Source organism: Muntiacus reevesi, chromosome 5, assembly GCF_963930625.1.
Source record: "Muntiacus reevesi chromosome 5, mMunRee1.1, whole genome shotgun sequence".
In the NCBI taxonomy this organism is placed as follows: Eukaryota; Metazoa; Chordata; class Mammalia; order Artiodactyla; family Cervidae; genus Muntiacus; species Muntiacus reevesi.
In genome coordinates this window covers 44,074,357-44,100,604 of record NC_089253.1, presented here as the reverse complement: position 1 = coordinate 44,100,604, position 26,248 = coordinate 44,074,357, and the positions used below count along the sequence as shown (strand labels likewise).

Here is a 26,248-nt window from a genome sequence, read left to right as displayed (position 1 = left end):
TGCACTGCATGTGTAGGGTCACACAGGTGTGTGTACGTATGGAGGGCTCAGGGCCACAGTCCTCTGCACCCAGGACCCCATTCAGATGGGAAGTAGCGCTGGGTGACGATGGGTCACCCCCGGCCAGGCGAGGTGTACAGTTTGGCAGGACACACACAAGGGAAGGACCTGGGCACTCAGAAAGGGGGCACGTAGGTGTCCTCGGGTTCTTTTCTCCTGAGAAGTGCTCAGGAAAGCAGACGGGAGAGACACCCCCGCCCCGTGCAGGCAGGGACTGGGCTTGCACACCCAGAGCACCCCCCCACCCAAAGTTGGGGCTACTCTTGGGGGGAACATTATGAGAAACCAGGGCTCAGAGACGGTGGTCACAGGCTACTCCACTCCTGCACTGGGGGTCCTCGGAGGGCGCACCAGTAGTCGCCGGCAGCCCGTGCCAAGGCCATTCAGAAACTCAGGATGCCTGGGGGCACACTGGCTCCCCACAAAGGCCAGGGACCCCAAGGAGCACGAGACCTCCCCCGGGTCCCACCCATAGCCCCTTGCCATCTGGGCTGGATGCCCTTATGCTCCTAACCGCCTCCAGCATCGCCCAGCCAAGACGCAAGGCTGGGGCGCATGCAGAGGGACCCCAGGTATTGGTGGGTCGGTGCTCAGCCCCCGTCCCTGCCCCCCAGGCGCGCCCGCCCCCAGAGGGAGGCCCGGCAGGCGCGGGCGGTACCTTCATGCTGGGGAGGATGCGCAGGAAGCGGAAGACGATGAGCACATTCACCAGCCGCGTCATGTCCCACAGCGACAGCAGGCCCAGCATCGCCGGCTTCCTGCAGAGAAACGCAGACACGGGTTGGCCGGCGAGGAGACGCCAAGACAGCGCGTGGTCCAGAGACAGATGCAGAGAGAGCCACCAGGTGTGCCAGGAAGTCGCCCCACAGGCGCCGCCGACCGGAAGAGCTCCGTGGAGACTGGAGGGCAGAGCCTGAGCCGCCCACGCCCACGACCCAGGCGCTCATAGCAACACCTCCCAGGGCACAGCCGCCCGCGTGGTGCAGGGCTACATGGCCCCATCTCCCACGGGAGAACCCTGGGGTCCAGACGCCCAGCTCCGGTCCCAGCAGAGCTGGCGGAGACGTCCTTGCCCCTGGCTGTGACCCTGTCCCTCATGGGCCTTACTGTGCTCTCGTCTCTATTTAAATTTAACTGATTCCCACCCAGGACGCACCCCTCACCACCTCCCACCAGAAGCGCCCTGTGGGTTTTCAGCACACGTGAGAAACACGGAGAGCGGGCCCCACAGCCGCCAGGCGGGCCCCGAGACTCCACTGCCCCCGTCTCCGTCCTCCTCGACACAGACCCCTCCCGAGACCCCAAGGGGCAGGACTCATCCAGCCCATCCTCGTCAAACAACTCCCAACTGCTTCACGAAGATGAAGGCAGCCCAGCCGACGGACCGAGGCCAGGGCCCCCTGAGGGCGCAAGGTCAGCACGCTAGTTCACCAGGGCTGCTGTGCTTTGGGCAGCGAGACTCCAAGGCTGCCACACGCCATGCCGCAATGCGCCCTGGGACCCCTGGCCAAATGGCCATACCTCCACGTGGCCAAAACTGGGGGCAGCTTGAGTTCAGCGAGCCCTGAGCCACCCTGACGTCTATACGGAGGTGAACTGGCACCCAGGCTGGGAAGTGATGGCGGGGGCCTCCCTGCTTCCAGCCCCCGGCATACCTGGGCCTCGGATCCCATCGCAGGGGCACCTCCAGAGCCTCCCACCCCAGCTCTGGGAACACGATCGTCCTGAAGGTGGCCACAAGGCCTTTAAGGCAGAGTCCCCAAGAGCAGAGAAGGCACCTGACCCCACAGGCCTCGGCAGGGCAGGAGCTGTGGCCATTCGCCTGAGAGTCAGGCCTTCAGCCCTAGAGCAGCCCGCACCAGCGGCTGGAGGCCAGACACACACCCTTCCCCAGGGCGCTAGCCAGGCCTTCCCGGGTTCTCCGTGACACATACCAGCCCCGGTGTGGGAAGCCGTACACAGCCAGAGTGGAGATCTCCAAAACCTTTAATCACAAAAGAGAAGAAGGCTCGCTACGGCAGGCCCACTGGTGGCTCTTAACACGCAGGCCCCGAGGGGATCTGGGGAGAACCACAGCTGGTCCTGTCCCCTCGGCTGGTGCCACGTGGGGATGTCCCGCTGCTGAGAAGGATGCCCTGGCCTCGGGAGTGGGGCTGCACGTGCAGAGGGCAGAGCTGGGACAGGGCCTCGGAGTTCCGGGCTCGGGAGAAACTGTGGTCAAGGATGGACTGGAAGGCCCTCCTCTCAGCTGCCTCCCTGCTGCTGCTGGCGGCCCACAGCTCTGATCCATCAAACTCGAGTACATATTACACTAATATCACTACTGTGACGTGCAAACCAGGAGTGACCCCTCACTCCCCCAGGATCTGGGGAAACACTTCCCAAGACCCCCAGTGCCTGAGACCCTACCCGTCCCTCACACACGCCGAGGCCCCACTGTCCTTGGTGGGGCTGGGCTGACTGGCGGGGTCTGCACGTTCCTTGCAGGCGTCCCTGGGGTGTCAGGAGAGGCAGCCTGCCCTCACCCTGCCCCAGCCCCGACGACCCACAGAGGCAGCGGAAACCAGCCTCCTGTAGCCCCCCGCCAGGCAGCTGAGCCTGGGGGAGCCAGCCCCTTTGTCACCGGAGGCGGGAGCCCCAGGCCCTGCAGCCCCCTGGGGTCCAGGGGCAGCGGAGAGACCTGTGCACAGGTGGAGTGCACACCGCCCGCCCAAGAGGCTGTGCCTCAGCCGTCTCAGACTTTACCAGCAGGACGATGGTGAGGAGCCCGTCGAACACGTTGCTGGGGTAGGACAGGTAGCCCCGCGGGCCCAGAGAAAACACCTTGAGCACCATCTCCAGCAAGTAGTACAGGATGAAGATGCAGTTGAGAATCTGAAAGGGAGAAGCATGCCCAGCGTTCAGTCCCCGTGCCACCCGTGGGTCCCGCCTGGCTCCCCGACCTCCCCCAACATCCCCCACCCACAACGGGGCCAACGAGATCCATGCGCCTCTGTCCACAGGGCCCCGTGGGTCCGCCCAGCTCCCCGACCTCCCGCAACATCCCCCACCCACAACGGGGCCAACGAGATCCATGCGCCTCTACAGGGTCCCGTGGGTGCCGCCTGGCTCCCCGACCTCCCCCAACGTCCCCCGCCCACAACGGGGCCAACGAGATCCATGCGCCTCTGTCCACAGGGCCCCGTGGGTCCGCCCGGCTCCCCAACGTCCCCCGCCCACAGTGGGGCCAACGAGATCCATGCGCCTCTGTCCACAGGGCCCCGTGGGTCCGCCCAGCTCCCCGACCTCCCGCAACATCCCCCACCCACAACGGGGTCAACGAGATCCATGCGCCTCTGTCCACAGGGCCCCGTGGGTGCCGCCCGGCTCCCCGACCTCCCCCAACGTCCCCCGCCCACAACGGGGCCAACGAGATCCATGCGCCTCTGTCCACAGGGCCCCGTGGGTCCGCCCGGCTCCCCAACGTCCCCCGCCCACAGTGGGGCCAACGAGATCCATGCGCCTCTGTCCACAGGGCCCCGTGGGTCCGCCCTGCTGCACAAGGTGAAACCCGTGGCGCACAGACACCCCCCTCCCATGCTGGGGCCACGTGACCCTCCCCTCCCACTTCTCTGCTGCTCCTCACACCCCTCTGGGCAGCTCTTCCCGAGCCCCCTACCCCCAGACGCGGGCATTTCAGCACCCCCTCCTTGGTCCACATCCTCTCCTCGGGGGACCTGTACCCCAGGCACAGCTTCAACCACAACTGGCACACCTGTACCCCCCAATCCAGGCTCCCCCGGCCATCAGACAGGCCCTCGACCCCCAGGCCCTACATCTCCCTCCTCCACAGACTCCACTGTGAAGCACCAGGATGGCCCTGCCTCCCAGGGACCCGGGCCCGAGGTGGGGAGGCTGTGCCCTCTGCCCCCTCACCCCCCATCACCCTGGATGACAGCCCCGCGGCTGCAGAGCTCACCCCCAGCACGAAGTCGTCGCGGTCCTTGGGCAGCACGTGCGCGTCCAACACCAGGAACACCTGCGGATCCAGAGCGGTCAGCGGCTCGGCCGGGGGCTGGTGAGAGAGCCGGCGGGCAGCGGCGCCAGGGCAAACCCGCACTCACGCAGATGGTCACGAGGTTTCCAAGGGCCATGAGGTTGCCCAGGTAGTCAAAGTAGTGGTGGCCGAAGATGAACTGGGTGTTCCGCAGAAACGGAGACTGGTACTCGGGCCGCGGCGGGTGCTGGGGGGACACGCACGCTCAGAAACACGATGGAGCCGGCCTCGGCCACGGGGAACCGAGACGCCCAACCCCTTTCTCCTGGGACTCAGTCTTCCCACCTCGCCTCCCAACCCAGACTCTCCAGCCTCAGGAAAACTTCTCAAACATGGTGTCAGTTTTATGCATGAAGATAATCATCACAGTTGTCTAACACTGAGAGACGTGGAAATAACCCAGAAGGGCACTGATGCTGCAAGCAGCCCGAGACGGACAAGCACGTAGTCGTCTTAAATGTGTGCCAAGTGTCATGTGAAAGTATACGTATAAATTACTTGCTAATATCTATGAAAACTTAGCAAAGAACGGGGGTAACTCACACACCGCCACCAGACTGGAGTGAAGCCTGATCAGAGGAGGGCAGCTGGGCAACAAATAGGCCGTGAAGATGCCCGTGAGACCCTGCACTCCCATGTCAACCTGCTCCCCCCGGCAGAAATCCATGCCACCCTGCTCCCCCCGCCAGAGACCCATGCCACCCTGCTCCCCCCCAGGGACCCACACCAGCCCGCTCCCCCCCAGGGACCCACACCAGCCTGCTCCCCCAGAGAGGCCCCCGCCTGTGCACCAGGACAGAGGCGGAGAGCAGTCACTGCAGCGCAAGACGGGCCATCCCACGTGGGGGCCACTCACTGCCCGTGGCCACTTGATTCAAATTTAAATCTGATCAAACTGAACACTTGGCTCCTCTGTCACAATAACCACACCTCAAGTGGGGGAAGGACACCTGTGGAGCTCTGACCCAGCCCCACACTCAGACGCAAGGTTCCCTGGGGACCTGAAGCCGCAGCTTGACCCCATAAGAACATCCTCCACGTGGGTGCTGGTGCCCAGAGGCCGCCAGCCGGCCCCAGTGCCCAATTTCCTCTGCACTCCACATGCTCTGCTCATGGCCAGTGCCTGCTGCACCCTAGATGGTGGTATCCTGCTTGCCTAGTGACCACAGACCAGCTCCAGCCCAGGTAAACCAGCAAACATCTCTGTCCCCCTGGGGTCTGGACCACAACTTCTCCAAAGGCATCCGGACCCTGGCCTTGGGGAAGGGGTCCCCTCCCAGGTCTGTTCTTCCCCAGGCATCTTCCTCCACCCTCGGGGACCACAGAGCTTCCCCATATGTTACAGTGACTCTCTTATCACAGTTAATACTTATCGATGTTAAATTTCTACGTGATTTCTGTCTCCTGCCTGAACCCAGACTGATATGTTGGCCAAAAGAGATGTCAGCATTATCTGTTAGGTTGAATTATTACAAGAGGAATGAATTCATATATCACATCATTATTAAGAAATAACAAGCCTTGAAATGATTTCCGTGAAATGATTTCCTGGAAGATGGACAGTTGGGTGGGTGGATTTTTCTATTTTTCTCTACTATCTATAATGAATGCCCACTATGTTTTTAACCTCGAAAGCATCTTACTAAAAGAAAAACAGGGACTTCCCTGATGGTCCAGTTGTTAGGACTCCGGGCTTCCACTGCAGGGGTCACAGGTTCAATCCCTGGTCAGGGAACTAAGATCCCACATGCCGTGTGACGCAGCCAAAAAAAGTAAAAGAGAAACAGGCTTTCAGAAGCTGGCATGGTACCTTCTCTGCAGCCAATTAGCACGAACTGACCAGCACTGGACCAAGGCCTGGTTGATGGACAGAAGGTGACCATACATGGGAGGGCTCTCATGAAGGCTCATGATTTCCTGCTATCAGCCACCTAGAGAACACCTCTCTTCAGTGGTGATTCTAAAACCACAGCCTGTCAGGGGACCTGGGACAAGACTTAATATGCGAACAATCCTTGAAGCACCTGCCTGCCGGCTTGCAGTCAGCCCTGGTGGAGGAAGGAGGATATCATAAAACCAAGACAAGGTCATCACAGCTCCCCAAGCTTCTAGGACCCAAACTCCCACCTCAAATCATAGTTCTGGACTTTAGATCTAGAGCATATGGAAAGAGAGAGCATCTCATGAACCACAGTAGGAAAGGTGTGGCCAGAGGGGCATGGGCAGAGGAGGGTGTGGTCTGAGAGGGGCGAGGCCAGAGGAGGGGCGTGGCCAGCAGAGGGTGTGATCCGTGGAGGGCGGGGCCAGAGGAAGGTGTGGTCAGAGGAGGGGCGTGGCCTGCACGTGCGACCCGCCATCAGCCACCAACACAACCACAGCACCTCCTTTTGATATCAGATCCTGACTCAAGACAAAGGGAGAGTTGGTCCTGGACGACCTGGACCCAGCAGCATCCTACAGGCCAGCTGGCAAGTGCCCAGGGAGGGTCTAGCTGGCCCAGCGAACCCTGAAAAAGGAGCCCACCTTCCCAACATTTTCTCACCCAGGTCAGGCTGCACCCAGAAAAGGGCTGGATCACAGCAAATCAAAACAACTGCCAAGAGCTGCCTCCTGGGCCTGGCAAACTTCCTGCCCCAAGACCATCATCTAGAAAGGTGTTTCCGGGTTTACTATCCTTTGAAAACCATCGTCACAGTTTCTATAAAACCTGCACCTGATGGCACATACTTACTATTTCCTTCGAGGCACCTGAACACAGATGGTGTAATGCATGTTTACATACCAAGTGTCCACCTGTCTGTCCCTATAACCATCTCCCGTACCCCATGGGTCCTGCAATGAGGATGCTGCTGACAACCCAGGGGCCGAGGATACAGCACCCACAGCTCCAGGCCAAACAGGACTTGCCTCTGGGGGACCTGGAAAGGCCTCATGTTCTCACGGAAAACCACCTCTGACTGGGGCCTGAGGCCATGGAGGTTGACCATAGACCTGGAGAAGACACCTGTGGTCTAAGGTGCATCCCTGCAAATTTCTATTTTGAGACCCTAATCCCCAGGACCTCAGATGTGACTGTATTTGGAAACTGGGTCTTTCAAGAGGCAAGTAAGTTAAAATGAGGTCCCTGGGGTGGGTCCTAATCCCACAGGAACTGCTGACCTTATAAGAAGGGGAGATCAGGAGACAGACACACAACAGAGGGAAAACCACATGAAGACGCAGGGAGAATACGGCCGTCCACACACCGAGGAGAGGAACCAGCCCTGCCCACGCCTGGATCTCAGATTCCAGCCTCCAGAACTGGAGACAGTAAGCCCTGGTATTTAAGCACCTCCAGACTTCGCGCACACACGCACAGGCTGTGATACTTGTAACAGCAGCTGAGCCGACTGACTCAGCGGTGACACTGAGCTGCGAGGGGTCCGATCGGCAGGAGGCGACGGACACCACCTCCTCAATCCCCATGCGAGCCCAGCTCAGCCCTGTCAAGGCCAGGTGGCTGGAGTGGCAGCCCCCTCCGCTGCCCCACTCTGCCTGGGAACAGCTCGGCTGTCTCCCTGCACCTCCTCCCCCGCCGCCTCCCAGACACCTGCCACATAAAGTGTAGGCGGGCCAGGGTCCTGTGGACACAGTGTTAAGCTGGATGCTGAAGCCCACCTGCTAACTTTAAAACTCAGTGTCAAGGCCAACAGACAAAGGTTTTGGACAACTCAGGAACCTCCCGGGTTAGGACATGTGAGAAGAGGAGACGAGTCTATCATGAAGAATGGAGAGAACTGGGAAGTTCCTCTGGGTCAGGACTATAGTCCCTGTGGTCTGGGAATTTCATGAGGTCACAAAATCTCCCCAGTTTCCAAGAGCCGCACCAGCTCTGCTCCCACGAACACCCTAGGGGCCAGAGTCCCTGGGATGGCGAGTCCCAGCGCCGGGCACTAAAAGTGAACCAGGTGATCAATGCCAAGAGCCACCAAGGACTTCCCCGCCAACCACAGGAGCCCCTGCCCGGGCACAGTTACCTCTTTAATCACCCTCTTATCAAACTTGTCGAAGAGTTTCTGAAACTCGTCAGTTGACAGCGGGCCATCACTGCGGGAATGCAGCTTCTGCAAAGCAGGGACGCACAGGTGTGCCGGGCAGCCAGGCCAAGGGCGGGAAGGGCGCCGCCCCCAGGCCCATCAGGACCAGGCCAGCCGGGCTGATCTGAAACAACACCCACGTCACCTGGGGAGCCCAGAGGCACAGGAGGGGTGGGGGGAGGGGGGACCAGTACCTCCGTGATGGCCTGTTTGTGGTCACTGTCCAGCTGGACTTTCTGGAGCACTTGCAGGAAATCCTCAGGCTTCACCCCAAGTCTGTGGGGAAGATGCCCTCAGTGAGCCCAGCCAACTCATCACCCTAAGGTGCCCTGACTGCTGGCCCGAGCAACCCGGGCCGTGACAGGCTCCCCAGGAAGGAGCGCTTGGTGGTCTTCCTGCCTCCAAAATCCCAAGACGCCATGATCCTGCCTTAGAGGGGAGCAGCTGAGGATGCTAGAGTGTGCGACCCACAGACCCAGGGCCAGTGGCCGGTGGGGACCGGAGCTGCTCTGTGACACTGCCTCCAAGCGGTCACAGAGTGGGGGGCAGAGTGGACGTGTGTCCCAGGCCTTTCTCGTCCTGGACCCCAAGTCACAGCTCGGGTGTGCGAAGGCACCTGGGGACAGGCCGGAGTGCGTGGCCCCCGCTGAACCAGGATCTCCAGTGGGTCACGAGGACGGGAGTTAACTCTTGACACCAGGACGGTGGAACCCGCCCAGGGATGCCTGACTCCAAAGGAGCCTTCTGCCCCACTGCCAGCAGGGAGCTTGGGAAACACCCCCCATGAACACCCCTCCCAGAGCAGCCTCGGGGGAGGGGCGGGAGCCTCCGCTCTCACCGCTCGGGGTGGGCTTCTCCCTCTGCTGTCACGGACGAGAGGACCTTGTAGGCAGCCCGGGTCCCCAGCCGTCTCCGCAACAGTGAGGTCTGGAGAGACACCTGAAAAGGGGATGGGGCTGAGGGGCTTGGCCCAGCGCTGTCCCCGGCCACCCTGCCCCTGGCCCCAGACAGCCCCGGCTCACTCGCAGCCCAGGGAGCAGCCCGTCGCCCTGTGGGCAGCGGGGGGCAGTCACAGACGACAAGGGCCAGGCCCTGCCAGCAGCCGCCGCTGTGAAAGTCACTAAGGTACGCAGGTCTTCTCAGTGGACTCGGGGTCCCTGGCCCACCTACGTGGGGGTGGGGGTGTGGTCACTGCCCCGGGAGCTTCAGTCTTCTTGCAGTTTCCCCCCAGAGGAGGTGGGGCAGGGAAGGGGCCAGGGATGGCTGTGGGGCCAGCACCCCCTGGGGGGCAGAGAGGGCAGATGGGCCCAGTCCCCCTCACCCACAGAAGGGAGGCGGGGGGCAGTGCTGAGGCCACCACAGGCCCCGCCCTCCCCCCCACGTACACACGCACACAGCCCCAGGGCCACCCCGCCGGCCAGCTCCCTGCCAGGCCTCCAGGGCAGCTCCAGGCACAGCCGGGCAGGGGGGCAGCTCAGCTCACCATCAGGTAGCCCCGGAACTGGTTGTAGATGATGGCCGTCATCAGGTTCATCAGAAACAAGCTCCCTTGGGAGAGGAAAGGCCACGGTCAGCAGGGACCAAACGGTCAGTGAGGACCATGCGGGCAGGGGGCAGGGTCTGGAGGAGCAGCAGCGTCCGGGGCCCCGAGGGGCGAGACGGGCCCAGCCCATCAGCAGCAAGCCGGCTGAGTGAGCAGAGCAGGGACCCGAGGCCCTCGTGTACGGAAGGGGGCGCCACCTGGCCTGCCCAGCAGGCACTGAGGGCAGATCACCGGTGGTCGCGCAGAGGGGAGGCCACGGGGTTGGGGAACACACCCAGAAGCTTGCCCCAGCAACCCCCGCAGACCCGCCCAGACCCACCGATCAGGGTGTAGGCTATGAAGAAGATGGCGTAGGCTCGGTTCCTGGAATACACAGGAATCATCACTGAAAGAAATCAGAGAAAATAAAACACTTACAATCCCAACGTCCAGCTGATCCCCTTCATCGCCTTATGTCACTGTCTTTTCAACAGAAAGGAGGGCCCTGTATCGGTGGACCTGGGAGGACTTCTTGCCCAAATTCTGCCCCCTCACACCTCTGCCTGCACACCCGTGGGGACGGGGAACTTGCTACCTTCGGAGGATGCTCCGTGTGAGCACTCCCTGCAGACAAAGCCCAGCCCTCCCTCGGTGGCCAGAGGACACACAGAACATGTGGGGGCAGTGCTCAGGGTCCCGGGCACAGCTCTCGCCAGGTATGGAAGCCAGTGGCTGACCTCCTGGGAGGGTTTCTATAATTGGTGACCACCACCAGCCCAAGACGAAAGGCCCCAGCCAGGCTGTCCAGGCCACAGCTGAGCCCAAAAACCGCAACCCCCCCACCTCCGGGCCACACGCCCGGCCCGAGCAGACAGAGGGCCCATCAGCAACCCTGACCCAGACAACGTCGCAGCCGCCAGAGACACCGGGGCCTCACACACGGCGGGGCTGGGCCTCGAAGAGGAGGAGGCCGTCCATCACCACAAAGAAGAGCGTACCTCTAGCTTCTCAGGACTCAGAAAACGAGGGGAAGAGGAGAAGGAACAGAGAAAGAAAACTAAGAAAGGGGAAGAGGGTGGAAGCAGGGGAGAGAAGGAACACGAGAAAAAAGAAAGAGGGAAGAGGAGGCGGGGGCTCCACCTTTAATCACCAGCTCTCGACAAAGAGGCTCTGGGGGCCCCACGCCCAGTGTCAGGCTCACCTCCAGCCCCGTGCCCCCGCCCTGCCCCCGGCCCCCGCACCGTCGGGATTGTTGGCGGTGGTCAGCAGCACCAGGAGGGTGGTCAGCGCCTCAGGCAGGTTGAAGAAGTAGGTCAGCCGCTCCCGGTCCTGCCCGGCGTCCTGCGGAAGCAGACGCGGCGGCACTGAGGAGCCACCGGGCCTCGGGCCGCAAAGCCCAGGCCCCAGACCCAGCAAGCCCAGACCTCCCACCACGGCTGCGCAGCCTCAGGGCCCATCTCTCCATCTCCCCCAGGGGGCTCCGAGCTCCAGGCCGGGCAGACCGCACTCAGGACCTTCGGGCCCTAGAGCCAGTGTCCAGGGACGCCCCACACGGACACCGGTCACGGGGGCAGGCCTGCTTGGAGCCACAGTGAACAGCTCTCACCAGCCTGGGGGCAGCATCACAGCCTGGGCCGAGAGGGCCCGGCGGGGGCCGGCCAGCCCGCTCCCAGCCAGACTCCATGGCCGTGCGTGTGCCCTGGACACAGTGTGGGCAGGAGGCGCCTGCCCAGGCACAGAAAACCACCTCATCACTCAGGAGCCTCGCAAGGCCACTAGCTACCGCCCGAGGGTCAGCCCTCCACGGACACCTCGGGACCCTCCGTGTTCCCAGGTCAGAGGCCCACTCCTCCCCCCATTCCCGGGGGTGCACCCTCGCCCATCCCACCCATTGGGCACTCCATAAACAGCAGCGACACTGGACAGACACGTGGGTCCTGAGATACCTTTACTGGTTCCACCTCCCAGCCTAGCTGCCCCCGCCACCCAGACTCACACACACACATACACACACACACACACACACACACACACACACACACACACAGACACCCCCATGCGTGCACACACAGAGACAGAAACACACACACAGCATACACACACAGTGACACAGACGACACCCCCACCCAGCAAGAAGCTGCCGGGGGCCAGGAAGCAGTGAGGGGCTGGGAGCGGAGGGGTCCAGGCAGGAAGGGGTCCCGTCTGGAGAAACAAGCAGGGGCTGAGAGGGGCCGCCCTGATGGCCAGTCTGAGAGGCCTCCGTCTAAGAGGGTTGCAGAGGAGGGTCCGTGAACAGCCGGGGAAAGTAGGGCGTGGAGGGAGCAGCCAGAGCCTGGAGGCCGGGGGCAGAGATGCCCGGCAGGACACAGCGGGAGGACTTCCTGGGACCAGGCGGGCAGGCATCCTAACGGGACCTGTCTCTGCCGACCGAGAACGAGCCGGGGGGCTGACGGAGGGCGGCCTGTGGGTGACCGTGCGGGGTGCTGCCTGGTGGCGCAGAGCAGAGAGCGCCGTACCTTCTCGCCGGTGAAGAGCAGCATTCCAAACACGGTGAAGAGACACAGGTGGACGGCCAGCAGCAGCCCGACGCTGGGGGAGGTGGGGAGATCGGCACTCAGGGCAAGCAGACGGGGTCCCGGCTCCGCTGACCCGGCCCAGCAGGGAGTTCCCTGCCGCTACCCGCCACCTGCTCAGCCGCTCCGTGCCCTCTGGCAGGAAACATGCAACCCGAGCGAGCCTGTCCCAGGAGAGACAGCTCCAAGGACCCCCGGGACTCGCAGAGGAGAAAGGCCACTGCATCAACCTGGGCCAGTGGTGAGGGGTCAGCCACGTGAGTCATGGGGGCGGGGGTGTGGGGAGAGGGTGGGGGGCCAGGGACGACAGGAAGTGAGCAGTCGCAGCCAAGGCAGGAAGCATGTGCAGGATGGGGCAGGGGTCAAGGCAAGGCCGTTAAGAGGGCTGCCTTAGGTGTGAGACAGAGACCCCCAAGTGCCTGCCAGCCCACAAGCACACCCCTCCCCGGCCAGAGGAAGTGAGCCCCAGCCCCCAGCAGGGAGCAGAAATCGCCGCCCCGCCCTGTCAGCCCACCTGACCCAGCGCCCACCTGACCCCAGCGCCCACCTGACCCCAGCGCCCACCTGTCCCCCCAGCGCCCACCTGATCCCAGCGCCCACCTGACCCCAGCGCCCACCTGTCCCCCCAGCACCCACCTGATCCCAGTGTCCACCTGATCCCAGCGCCCACCTGACCCCAGCGCCCACCTGACCCAGCGCCCACCTGATCCCAGCACCCACCTGTCCCCCCAGCGCCCACCTGACCCCAGCGCCCACCTGACCCCAGCGCCCACCTGTCCCCCCCCAGCGCCCACATGACCCAGCGCCCACCTGACCCCAGTGCCCACCTGTCCCCCAGCGCCCACCTGACCCAGGGCCCACATGGCCCAGCGCCCACCTGACCCCAGGGCCCACCTGATCCAGGGCCCACCTGGCCCAGGGCCCACCTGATCCGAGCGCCCACCTGACCCCAGCGCCCACCTGACCCAGCGCCCACCTGATCCCAGCACCCACCTGTCCCCCCAGCGCCCACCTGACCCCAGCGCCCACCTGACCCCAGCGCCCACCTGTCCCCCCCCAGCGCCCACATGACCCAGCGCCCACCTGACCCCAGTGCCCACCTGTCCCCCAGCGCCCACCTGACCCAGGGCCCACATGGCCCAGCGCCCACCTGACCCAGCGCCCACCTGTTCCCCTCCCCCCCAGCGCCCACCTGACCCCAGCGCCCACCTGTCCCCCCCCAGCGCCCACATGACCCAGCGCCCACCTGACCCCAGTGCCCACCTGTCCCCCAGCGCCCACCTGACCCAGGGCCCACATGGCCCAGCGCCCACCTGACCCCAGGGCCCACCTGATCCAGGGCCCACCTGGCCCAGGGCCCACCTGATCCGAGCGCCCACCTGATCCCAGCGCCCACCTGACCCAGAGCCCACCTGACCCCCAGCGCCCACCTGTCCCCCAGCGCCCACCTGACCCAGCGTCCACCTGACCCAGCGCCCACCTGACCCCAGGGCCCACCTGACCCAGGGCCCACGTGGCCCAGCGCCCACCTGGCCATCTCCGGCAGTGAGCGCCGGATGCACTTGAGCGTCTTCTTCATCATGGAGGAATTCTGCATCAGGAAGAAGGGGCGCAGCAGCCGCCGCACCCGCAGGGGCTGCAAGAGACCCGCACCCGCGACCCTGAGCACGGCCCCCAGGACGGGCCCAGAGACCCGGCGCTCCGTGAGGACGGCCCCGGCCCCGGCTGTCCCCAGGCCGCCTGCTCGCCCAACCTTGACCTCCACATCCCTCCAAGCCCAGGTCGGAACCCAGGGCCCCCAGGCCCCCAGACGCGCCAGCACTGGGGCCGGGGGGTGACCAGCCTGTCTCCCCAGCTGCCCTACCCCTGCTCTCGCAGAGGGCGGGTGCCCCTGGACTTGTCTGGGAAGCCGCTGTCGTGCCCTCCAGGGGCTGTCCCAGGCCTCCTCAATCTGTGGTCCCCAGCCCCTCATACGCTCTGGGTCACAGCCTCCCACATAGACCAGACCGGCAGAAGCTGAGCAGGATCCCCACATCACCACGCTCACACACATACACGCACACACCTGCACCCCCATGCTCACACACACACCCCCTATACCTCCAGGCTCACACAAACGCGCACACACCCCCTATACCTCCAGGCTCACACAAACGCACATGCACACCTGCACCCCCAAGCTCACACACACACCCCCTATACTACCACGCTCAAACACATACACACGCACACCTGCATCTCCATGCTCACACACACACCCCCTACACCTCCACGCTCACACATACACACACACCTGCACCCCCATGCTCACACACACATCCCCTATACCACCACGCTCACACACATACACACACACACCTGCACCTCCATACTCACACACACACCCCCATACCTCCACGCTCACACAAATACACACACACACACCTGCACCTCCACGCTCACACAAACACCCCCTATACCTCCACGCTCACACACATACACACACACACCTGCACCCCCATGCTCACACACACACACGCTATACCTCCACACTCACACATATACACACCCACCTGCACCCCCATGCCCACACACACGCTATACCTCCACGTTCACACACATACACACACACACCTGCCTCGCCATGCTCACACACACACCCCCTATACCTCCAGGCTCACACAAACGCACACGCACACCTGCATCTCCATGCTCACACACACACCCCCTATACCTCCACGCTCACACAAACGCACACGCACACCTGCACCCCCATGCTCACACACACACCCCCTATACCTCCACGCTCACACAAACGCACACACACACCTGCACCTCCATGCTCACACACACACCCCCTATATCTCCACGCTCACACACACACACACACCTGCACCCCCATGCTCACACACACACTCTGGACCTCCACGCTCACACAAACACACACACACACACACCTGCACCCCTATGCCCACAAACACACACGCTATACCTCCATGCTCACACACATACACGCACACACCTGCACCCCATGCTCACACACACACCTCCATACCTCCACGCTCACACAAACACACACACACACACCTGCACCCCCATGCCCACACACACGCTATACCTCCACACTCACACATACACACACACCTGCACCCCCATGCTCACACACATACCCCCTATACCTCCACGCTCACACAAACACACACACACACCCCTGCACCCCCATGCCCACACACACGCTATACCTCCACGCTCACACATACACACACACCTGCACCCCCATGCTCACACACACACACTCTGGACCTCCACGCTCACACACACACACACACACACCTGCACCCCCATGCTCACACACACACCCCCTATACCTCCACACTCACACACATACACGCACACACCTGCACCCCCATCCCCACACACATGCTATACCTCCACACTCACACATATACAGGCACACACCTGCACCCCCATGCCCACACACATGCTATACCTCCACGCTTACACAAACGCACACACACACCCACACCTCCATGCTCACACACACACCCCCTATACCTCCACACTCACACATACACACACACACCTGCGCCCCCATGCCCACACACACGCTATACCTCCACGCTCACACAAACGCGCACACACACACACCAACGCCCACCCCTTCCTCTCCCCCTCCTGTCACACCCGAGGGCCCGCCTCCCTGTGCTCAGAACCCTGGCCCCTCAGAGCCCCCCCAGAGCTCTTACCCATCCCCACGTGCACACACCACCATGTGCTTCAATACCTTCCACTCACAACAAAAAAGCCACGCTCCCCTCTGCTCATCTGCTCCTTGTCCCTATTCCAGCCGATCCACCCTCCTGCCCGAGGGCTCTGGACCGGCCCGCGGTGACCATTGAGTCTCTGAGCCCAAGATCACCTCCTGTCCTCCTGCCTGGCCGGCAGGCGCCTCCCCCCACCTGACGCCTGGGTCACCCACTCTCTGCCCGACCACGTGCTGGACGCCCCGAGCCCCTCCTCCCGTCTCGCTGGCCTCATGGCCCAGGGAACTGGTCTGTCCTTACAGCATTAAGGGCCCCTCCACATTCAACCTACAACCCAAGCTGTCAACTCCAGACATGTCCTAGCAGACACCTGCTGGTCTCACAAACACAAAGTTGATGGCCTCCCCTCCCTGCCCAAGCCCTCCACGGCCGCCTGGACGCCCGGGGCACCCACCCCTCACCTCCAGCTGGCGGCCATGCTGGGCACCCTCACCCCCACCTCTGCTCAGCCGGCCGCCTGCCCCCTGCAGCTGGGGTGGATGGGGATGGGGGTCATGCTCGGGGCCAACAGTACAGACCTCCCCACCCTGGCCACTGGCAAAGCCCAGTGCCAGCCCCCATGTGGCCCCTGGGGGGACTCGCCAGCCCCTCCCCAAGCAAGGCAGTCAGCTGTCCTCAGCAGACAGGCGGGCAGGCAGGCGTGGACTCTGCCCCCTTCCCCCCACCTCTCCCAGGACCACCCCTGAGGAGGGTGTTTTTGAACCACAACTGTGAAGAGGACTGGGGGCTGGTGGGCAGGGCGCAGAGCTCCAGTTACTACGGCAGGCTTGGGGAGCTGCCGCCCAGAGGGACAGGGAGGTCTGTGTCAGCTCCCCCAAGGGACGTCCAGGATGAACAACTGTCCCAAAACTCCAGAATAAAGAGGCAGGATCGCCACGGACTTGGGCCCCTTAGGAGTGAAGGTCCCTGTGTACACAGACCCGGGGTGTGGGGCTGGGGCAGGGAGACTGCAGGTGTGAGTCCGGGTCCCTGGCCCCCCAGCCCACAAGCCAGGCGGTCCTCCCCGCTGGTCACATGGGCGGTGTGCACTGGAACGGCCCTCGTGCCTACCTCTCCCCCGATTTCACCGAAGACCCTCACCCAGAATGTTCGGTGACACGATGGACACAATGACCATCGCTCAGAAATGGAGCCGGCAGTGGCTGGTCTGGCCTCTGCCCTGTCCGGGGAGGGGGCGAGCCCCCTTCTCCTCGGTGGGGAGGGGGGGGCGGCAGCTCCTCAGGGAGGGTCCTCATGCAGGGACGTGGAGGAGGCACGAGAAGGGGGGGCTGCAGGGGGAACCGTGCCCCCCCAACCCTGCAGCCCTGCTGTGAGCTGGGGACCCACCCCTGACACCCGCATCGGCTGCTCCGCTGGGCGGGAGGGCGGCAGGAGGGGTGGGGGTGCCCGCTGGCCTCCGTCCACGTGCCGTTCCCGCTGGCAGCACCCGAACCAGCCTCCAGCCCCCAGCACTAAGTCACTGCCATGCCTCTTGGAGGCACCAGCACCCCCCAGAGGGCGGGGGCCCCACCCCCCGAGTGCCACAGCCCCAGTCTCTTCTTTACTCCCCCCGCCCCAGTGCGGGGGCGCTGCTGCCTTCAGAGCTGAGGTCGCCGGTCCCCTTCTCGCTTTCTTGGTTCCTCAAGCCCTGTCTGAGCCCCTGCGGTAAATTCTCTCGACCAAAGCACCTGACGGGACTTCTGTGCCCCCAGCCGGCCCTGAGGGCTACAGACACCCCCAAACCGACATCCGCGAGCTCGGATCTATCGAATCACAGGGCGGCGCCTCTGAGTGTTCCCGGCAGGCAGTGCGCCTGGGGGCAGGACTGCTGATGGCAGGGGCATCAGGACCCTGGAACTCGCCCCCAGGGCCTCACGCCTTCCCTGGGCCTGAAGGTGGGGACAACGCTCCGGCCTGTGGGTGACCGACGTGGGCCGGATGGCGCAGAGCTGGGCCAGAGGGACGCAAGGCCCCAGGGCTCTTCCCCGCACCCCACACCGTTCATCTGCACCCCCCACCCCCTTAGAGCTCCCCGCCCCCCTCGGAGCCGCCTGACCACCCACCTCCTGGCAGACGAGGCTCAGCGACACGATCCAGTCCAGGAGAGACACAACCAACACCACGAGGTAAGCCAGCAGCCAGGGGTTCCTCCGGAACTGGGCCCACCCGATCAGGTAGCTCTGCAAGGCAGACGGCGGCTGAGCAGGGGCAGCGGCACAGGGCCTGCGCCGTGTGGACACGGGGGACGCTGGGCAGCCTCAGGCAGCCGCGTGGTCCCCACGTGACTCGGAGCAGGAAGCTGGGCGCCCAGCGGGCGGGAGGCCACACGCCTCGCCCCGCCTGCTCGTGCCCACGGGCGCGGCTCTGACCCGCTCCAGCCTGTCCTTACGGCTGTCCTGCCTGTCCGGTCACCACTGCGGCTTGTGCGTGGGGACAGTTCCGGAAAGGACCAGGAACCAGAGCAGCGGCCCAAGGGCCGGCCTTGGGAGCGTGGGTTTGCCATCTGGGTGGCCGGCACCTAACTTTCTATCACTGACCCCCCAGAGGTCACCGCTTGCAGATAAAACCCACGCCGTCTCCCACCTTCTGAGACTTCCCAAACGGACCGGCTGTTCAAAAAAGGCCAATGAAGACTCAGCAGTTTCAGTTCCAGGTTAAAACCCCCAGACCTCCTAACCACATTATAGGCTAAAAAAGGAGAACTAAGACACTGCCCAGGGCTCTCGGTCACACTGAGGCTCACCCGTGCCCCTCGGGGTCGGACCACAGAAGCTGAACCGCCCCCTGAAGGGCCCGTAGGCAGGGTGCAGCTGGCTCAGCCCCTGGAGCATCACCGCTGTTTATCAGAAGTGACGGGAGGCGTAGCCAGCAGCGGCAAGTCCCTGCGGCTCTGACGCCCTGGCACAGCCCAGCCTGCTCGTCAGGTCAGGGCCCACCCCCGGCTTCTGGAAGGATCCGGGTCACGGAAGTCAGGCTGGCACACAGGGAGGGTGGGGGGGCAGCTGCCCCGCCCCAACGCCGGCCCCGCCCCTCTGGGCTTCTCCTCGGTCAGTGGGGGCAGTGAGGGCTGTGGAAAGACCCCTCCAGCGCCCTCTTGTTCAGCAGGGGTCTCTCCCCGGGGTGGCACTGCGGACCCTCAGCTGCGCCCTCCCCGGGTCCCGCGAGGCCGTGCACCCGCCATGGCTCGGCCGACCCCCATCAACGGTCTGGGCGGGGGCCGGAGGGGGGTTGTCCAAGAGGCAGGTCTGTACCCTGCGGGTCAAAGTGATGGTAGGGATAGGCAGCTGGCTCCAGGAGGGAGAAGAATGAACCCAGGAAGCCGCGGCCGGGCAGGAGGGCAAGGCGGGCGAGATGCCCCCTCACCTTCACGGAGACGTCGGCCGCGAAGACCAGCAGGCAGAGCGCCTCGATGCCCTCGGTCAGGCCGCAGGGCGCCTCCCAGGGGGCTGGGCGGTAGCGCACGTCCGAGGTGCGCGTGAGCGAGGAAGGGGTCTCAACGAAGGCCAAAGCCAGGATCAAGAAAATGGTGAAGCTCAGAACCCTGGAAAATGAACCGAAACTGGTTAGAAGGCGCGAACCAGCCACGCTCGGGGGCCCAAAGAGCAGACCGACAGGCGGGACGCCTGGAAGGCAGCAGGGCAGACTCCGCGGGTCCAAAGGCCGGGGCCCACACCTCCCGCTCCGGGGCCACCCGTGTGTGGTCAGACCACACACACCGGGTCCAAACTCAGGTGCCATGGCTGGTCGGAAGAGTCTGGCAAGGAGCCCTCACCACAGAGGGGCCCTTTCTGCCTCTGCTCCAGTAAGGAGGGGAGATGGCGGCTCCTCGTCCACCCCAGGGAGGGGAGCCTGCCTGCCCCCCGAAACCCCCCCCGGGTCCGGCCGCAGGAGCCCCATGGGGCACGTGCCCGCTTACCACTGGCTGGTGCTGGAATAGTACCACCTATAGAGCCACAGCGACCGGGCGTCCATGCGGTGGTTGATGGAGCGATACTGGAAGCGGGGGTCACACGGGGCAGTGAGGGTCCCCTCGGAGCTGAGACAGCCCGTGCAGGGCAGCCCCTCACCCCACGACACGTCCACGGTAGGGACATGGCCCAGGGGTCACAGAGTCGGCTCCACGGGGACTGGGGGCTCGTGGACGCCCAGCAAGGTCAGATCCTCCCAAGCTCCGAGGTTTCCCAGCAGAGGGAGGACGCCCGGGGGCCGGATTCCGGGGCCAGCCGGTGGACGGACCCCGGCTTGCTGAACGCACAGCTGTGCACACAGCCGAGTCTGCCCGTGAGGCTCACCTCACGTCTGTGCAAGGCTGACCCCGCCCCACCTCAGCTGGGCCACCGTGCAGGATAGCCCCATCCCCCACATGGAGCACTGCTGGCTCCCACAGTCTATCTCCCGGATTAACCCGGGGAGTCGTCTGCAGGCGAAGGAAAGTCGTGCCACCTCTGGACGTCTTTAAAAAACTCAGAACAGTACGGCACACGACAGGCCCTGGGCAGAAGGTGAGTCGGCGAAATGAGTGACCGGGGACCCAGAAAGGCACCTGGCACACGTCTCCTAAGGAGGGTTGGAGAGGACCAAGCCCCAAATCCCGGTCAGCATGGGGACGATGACCACACAGCCCAGCAACCGCAGCCTGGCCCCAGGACGGCAGGGTGAAGGGGCCAGCGGGGCAGCGCCCGCCCAGCCCCCACGAGCCCCAGGGCAAGCGCAGGCCCACCCACCTGGATGGCGTCTTCGATGAGGACCACAGCCTGGTCCAAGCACAGATCCCGCCTGGCCATGGCGCCTGCAGGCAGAGGGGACACAGCGGGTGAGGAGTGGGATCGGGAGACGCTCACCCACCCCAGGACTCCTGGGGAGATCATGGCGAGGACCTGGCGGCGACCTTTCTGAGGCTCTGGAATGAGATGCCTGCGCCCTAGGAGGGGCAGGGTCTGAACGACAGGCTCCAGCCCCAGGATAGGAGCGGCCCCCACTGTGCCCATCGCCCTCTATCCAATGGGGGTGTTAACAGCCGCCCCGCTGGGCCCCCAGGCGAGTGCAGGACCCCCCCCAGGGCCGGTCTGGGGCACGGACTGTGCTCATGGTCCCCCTCCCCGCCCATCCCACCGCAGGGCTCCGGGCGGCCTTTGTCAGGACACCGCGGCCTAGCTGCCTCGGCTGTGAGACGGGGTGGTGCTCCCAGCCTGCCCTCCGCCAGACAAGGGCACGGGGCCCACACTGACGCACAAGCGTCACGTCTAGAAGCCCGAGGTGCTGCCTGACCCTGCACCGGATACGGAGACCTAAGAAGGGCCTTCTGGGGCCATCGTGTCCCCCACCCCCGGCTTCTGTCACAGGCCCGCAGGGCCCAGGCAGCCGCAGCCGAGACGGGGGTCCTCGGGGGTCAGGGGGCACCGACTACAAGGGGCCTTCGGGCAGGACGAGCCGGGCGGCTCCAACCTCAGCCCGGCACCCCAGGCCCCCATCAGGGAGCTCCGGGCTGCGTACCTGGTCGGGCCCCTTGGCTGGGCGTGCTGCCTGCCGCCTGGTGAGCATGGGCGCCGCTGCCACTCTGCACGGGGCTGCTCCCTGACAGAGGGAAGTGAGAAAGGCGTGAGGAGCCGCAGCCCAGGGCGACGGGGAGACCCCCGGAGATGCCGCGGGGGGCGGGCGGGGTGCTGCCCAGGTACCCAGGACAGCAGAGCCGGCATGCAGCCCCCCCAGCGGCTCGGGGGCTTTGAGACGAGCTGAACTGGCTGGTCACCATTCCTGCCGAAGACTCTACTCTCACGTCTGGTCCCTGGAGGTCAGTGGCTGCCAAAACCACCCTTCACGGGTACCGAGAGAAGACAGGCAGGCAGAGAGGTGCCCGGGAAAGGGGACGCTGGACACCCGGGCAGCGCTCAGACCACTGTCGACTCTTGTCTGCCGTCCCCAGGGAGGCCATGCCGCTGTCCTCCGGGCCCGTGCAGCGGGGTCTAGGGACCAGTGGGGGACGTGGGGGACCGTGGACAGGGGCCGGGACTCTGCCATCACCTTCCCGTGTCACCGACAGCAAGCACCATGGCCGTCAGCATCTCGGGGCCCCCCACGGACAACCTCCACGCTCACCCCAAAGGGCCCAGGAGTTCCCCCGGAGAGGCTCTGAGGGCGGTGACTGCTGCTTCCCCGGAAAGCCTCCCGGGCACGCTGCGATCTGAGGGCGCTCGGTTTTGCTCCCTGCTGCGTCCACTGAGCCCAGGCCGGCGCAGGGCCCAGCACACAGAGGCTGGGGACGCCTGTCGACCCACTGAATGAATGAACAGCCGAGAGGAGCCAGGGGAGGCAGAGCGGCCTGAGGGCCCCGTGTCACAACAACCCAGGTAAGAGACGGAGCTTGCCCTGAGGGGACCCAAGGAGACAAGCTTCCTGCAAAAGACAGGCAGTCAGAGGCCCCGGAGCTCGCTCCAGGACCTGGACTGGGGGCCGCTGAAGGGGCTCGCCCAACTCTGACCACCCGGCCCTCGAAGCGCCAGACCTCCCGGGGTCCCTCCCGCCCTGTACCCCTGCAGCAGCCTTCCACCTGCACCTCGCAGCTCCCCCTGGGTCCCCCGCCCCAGGAGAGAGTCCACGCTCCGCCCGCCCATCTCCTCCCCTGCCGCTTCCTCCACCCTGTGCCCTCCTCGCCACTCACCCTGAACGTGGCTCCACCAAGGCCAAGCTCTCCAAAGCCTCCTCGCCCTCGCCCAGGCCCCATCGGCCCTACCAGGAGCACCATCCTGCGGCTTAGCAGTCTAGGGACTCACTGCCCCGGGCTGGGGGGGTGGGCAATCACCTGTCCACACCCCCGTCTCCCCACTGGGCACACCAGGGGAGGATGTCAGAGCACAGAGGACAAGACGGTTCAAACACTGTGCCCCATGTCAGCCCCGCGCTGGTTCCCCTGCCCCAGGCCTCCCCTCCCCAACATCCCAGGATAAATCCCCTTCCCCGCTGGCTCCAGCTCCCCTCACTCCCTGGCTGGGCCTGCGTGACCCTGGCGAGTCCCCTCACCTCGCTGTGCCTCCGTTCCTGCAGGCCCTACACAACAGGACTGATGTGCAGGCTGAATGGGTTACTGTAGCTAACGTGCTACGCACAGTAAGCCCTTCAGCAACACTTGCTATCAGTATTCTTCTCAAAGCTCCTTCTATAGCCTAGCGATCCCTTGTCCTCTGACTTTTCCATAACCAGTAAGAGGGTCATTCCCTGACCAGGAAGGGGAAGAGAAAACAACTATCCCCAACCCTGCAGTCGTGGTCCATGAGGAAGGGCTGCATCAGGACCTGACCACAGGGCCCCCATTTGCTCCTAGGAGAGTCCGGCTGCGGGCCAGACAGAGCCTGAGCTCAGGGTGCTATTCAGCAGCCCCGCACGGGAGCTGGGGGGACACTCAGCAAGGGTCCCCAGAGCCTAGCTGGACAGCCCGGCCAGGGAAATCCAGAACACAGAGTGTCTTGTCTGTGTTCTCAGAAGCCCTCACCAAGGCCACAGGGTCGGGACAAAGAGCCCTCCCCAGAATCCCCCCCACACCAGCCACACTGCCTGCCCCAGTTCTTGCCTCTACAGTAAGGGTCTCATCTGCCTGGCCGTGCGTTCTCCCAGGGCTGGACATGCAGTGATCACAGTTCCCTGCCCAGAACGGCTATCGGCACCAGTGAGCACCAGCTCCGCCACGTGGCCGGGCACCTAGACTCTCTCTGAATCCTCACAAGGCCCCCCTCCAGGGCAGCCCTAGTGACCACCTCCGTTTTACTGAGACTCAGAAAGGCTGGCATCATCGATTCAATGGATGAGAATTTGAGCCAACTCCGGGAGATGGTGAAGGACAGGGAAGCCTGGCGTGCTGCAGTCCATGGGGTCAGAAAGAGTCAGACACAACTGAGTGACTGAACAACAACAGAAAGTTTACACCTGCCAAGGTCACACAGCCGGGAAGTGGCAGCACCAGAAAGGCACCCGGACCTCCAGACACAAAGTCTGCTCCCCCTGACACCACCATGTCCTGTGTCTCTTGTCCAGGGCCCTAGGAGGCCTGGCACAGGCTGGATGGAGAACTGTCCTGGGACAGGCTCTGAGATGGGCAGGTGGGCATGTTTCCTATCTCCGGTCAGGCACTCACCCCAACAGTCAGGCACACAGTACAGACTCCCCGCAAGCAGGAACCCAGGTGGCCCCTTAAGGAGCACCCCGTGCAGGACAGCAGCAGCTGCTACAAGGTCCCAGGGCTGTGATCTTGCACCAGTTGTGGACATTCTCAGGGCCTCAGTTTCCCCCTCCATAAAAGGAGGCTGAGGCCCTTCCCTCCCAAATCCAGCACCCAGTGCCCCTGGGATGAACAGGGACAGAAGGCCTCCACCCTCCCAGGCCTCCCCAGGAATCAGCAGTCTTTCTGCGGATAAACAGGAAGGGCAGGCCAGGGCTGCAGATGGCAAAGGCAGGAAGCCGCCCCGGTTTGGGAAGCCTCACAATTCACTCCCAGCTAGGTTCGAGATTCACCTCGGCCACTTCCTGGCTGTGTGACCTTGGGTAGGGGAACGCCCCTCTCTGTGCCTCACTTTCCCCGATAAGAACTGGGAAAACCGAAGTACTTCCTCCTAGGGGTCACCAAGGCGATCCACGGAAAGTAGGAGGCCCCGGGCCCACAGAGGGGACTGGGGGGGTGGGGCGGGGGGACTGGGCTGGCTACCCCCGGACTGAGCGAGGCCTCTCTGTCCAGCCGGTCGGGGGAGCAGGGCGAGACACCCCCTCCCCAGCGACCCCGCGCTCCCAGCTCCATGCCCAGGCCGGGATCGGGGTCCGCAGGGCGCAGCCGTCCAGCCCTCCGCAAGGCCCGATCGGACCCCGGCCGGGGGAGGGGGGCGCGCCCGCAGCAACAGCAGGGACGCTACACCGGCCGCCGGGACCCCGAAGCGCCGCCCCCGCGCGGCCCGGCCCCTCCCCAGGCCGCGGCTCACCAGGGCCCTCTTGGGCGCTGCTGCAAGTGGGTACGCCCCTTGGGCAGTCGCGGCCGCTGCCGCCGCGGGCCCGGCTCAGAAGGGGTTCCGATTCTTCCCGGGTGTCCGCCATAGAGTCTCCGCCAGCCACCCGGACCGCGCAGAGGCGCTAAACGCGAGCTCCACCACGCAGGCGCAGTGCCCCCGCCCGGGGGTTCGGGCGGAGGCGGGGACAGCACTGTGATGAAGGGGCGTCCCTTCCCATCAGCCAGTAAGGATGGAGAGCTTGCTCGTGGAGGCGGGACTTACCCGACCACACGCCCCCCTGGTGGGCGGGGCTCCGCTTCCTGGTGGGAGGGGCTATAAAGGCCTTCTAAGGGCAGGGAGAAGCGCGTTCCTAACCGGTGGTCCGGCCGGCTCAGTCCGCCCCACGTGGGCACGGGTTAGGAATGCTCATCCTTGGGCCGGCTCGACCCGCCTTCATTGGATTGATGCTTCATTCATTGATGCTGAAGCTGAAACTCCAATACTTTGGTCATCTGATGCCAAGAACTGACTCATTGGAAAAAACCCTGATGCTCGGAAAGATTGAAGGTGGGAGGAGAAGGGGAGGACAGAGGATGAGATGGTTGGATGGCATCACGACTCAACAGACATGAGTTTGAATAGGCTTTGGGAGTTGGTGATGGACAGGGAAGCCTGGCGTGCTGCAGTCCGTGGGGTTGCAAAAAGCTGGACACAACTGAATAATACCTGATTAGTATCCTTAATTACATCAGCAAAATCTCTTTTGCCAGCTAACCCACCACAACCACAAGCATGATGGGGAGGGAGAGGTCATGGGACCTAAAATTCTGCCTCCCACAGAGTTCTGAAAGATCAATAAGAAAAAGATTAAATTCCCCATAGGTGGTGGTGTTCAGTCGCTAAGTCATATCTGATGCTTTGTGACCCCATGGACTGCAACACACCAGGCTTCCCTGTCCTTCATTATCTAGAATTTGCTCAAATTCCTATCCATTGAAGTCGGTAATGCCATCCAACCATCTCATCGTCTGTCCCACACTTTTCCTGCCCTCAGTCTTTCCCAGCATCATGGTCATGGGAAAGGGTCAAAGGATAAGAACCAGAAGCTCACGAAAGAAGAAATATGAATAATGAGTGCTTGAAGCAAAGCTCCACCTTATCAAAATAAAGATACACAAATTGCAATAACAATGAAATCAGTGAGCCCATCACTTGGCAAGTATTTTAAAGATG

General features: G+C 63.6%; 1 protein-coding gene across 6 annotated transcripts in view; it reads right to left on the bottom strand.

Annotated features, from left to right (window-relative positions):
* The window catches only part of TPCN2 (two pore segment channel 2), a 30,349-nt gene extending 5,163 nt beyond the window's left edge, over positions 1 to 25,186 (bottom strand). For 4 of the 6 annotated variants that reach the window (XR_010663440.1, XR_010663441.1, XM_065937955.1 and 1 more), the window contains exons 1-19: positions 25,010 to 25,186; positions 21,543 to 21,623; positions 20,774 to 20,838; positions 19,966 to 20,042; positions 19,413 to 19,590; positions 18,113 to 18,229; positions 13,797 to 13,903; positions 12,211 to 12,283; positions 10,936 to 11,035; positions 10,035 to 10,100; positions 9,656 to 9,720; positions 9,011 to 9,111; positions 8,367 to 8,448; positions 8,113 to 8,199; positions 4,164 to 4,283; positions 4,019 to 4,078; positions 2,806 to 2,934; positions 1,995 to 2,044; positions 719 to 818 (exon numbers count right to left, since the gene is read on the bottom strand). Coding sequence is in view for 3 of the 6 variants with exons in the window: in XM_065937955.1 (XP_065794027.1) it covers positions 719 to 818; positions 1,995 to 2,044; positions 2,806 to 2,934; positions 4,019 to 4,078; positions 4,164 to 4,283; positions 8,113 to 8,199; positions 8,367 to 8,448; positions 9,011 to 9,111; positions 9,656 to 9,720; positions 10,035 to 10,100; positions 10,936 to 11,035; positions 12,211 to 12,283; positions 13,797 to 13,903; positions 18,113 to 18,229; positions 19,413 to 19,590; positions 19,966 to 20,042; positions 20,774 to 20,838; positions 21,543 to 21,623; positions 25,010 to 25,121 (1,770 nt within the window). In the remaining 3 variants the exon portion in view is untranslated. The remainder of the gene's footprint in view (positions 1 to 718; positions 819 to 1,994; positions 2,045 to 2,805; positions 2,935 to 4,018; positions 4,079 to 4,163; positions 4,284 to 8,112; positions 8,200 to 8,366; positions 8,449 to 9,010; positions 9,112 to 9,655; positions 9,721 to 10,034; positions 10,101 to 10,935; positions 11,036 to 12,210; positions 12,284 to 13,796; positions 13,904 to 18,112; positions 18,230 to 19,412; positions 19,591 to 19,965; positions 20,043 to 20,773; positions 20,839 to 21,542; positions 21,624 to 25,009) is intronic. The other 2 variants (XR_010663442.1, XM_065937956.1) reach the window with 2 other exon arrangements.
* Between the last annotated feature and the right edge of the window lie 1,062 nt (positions 25,187 to 26,248).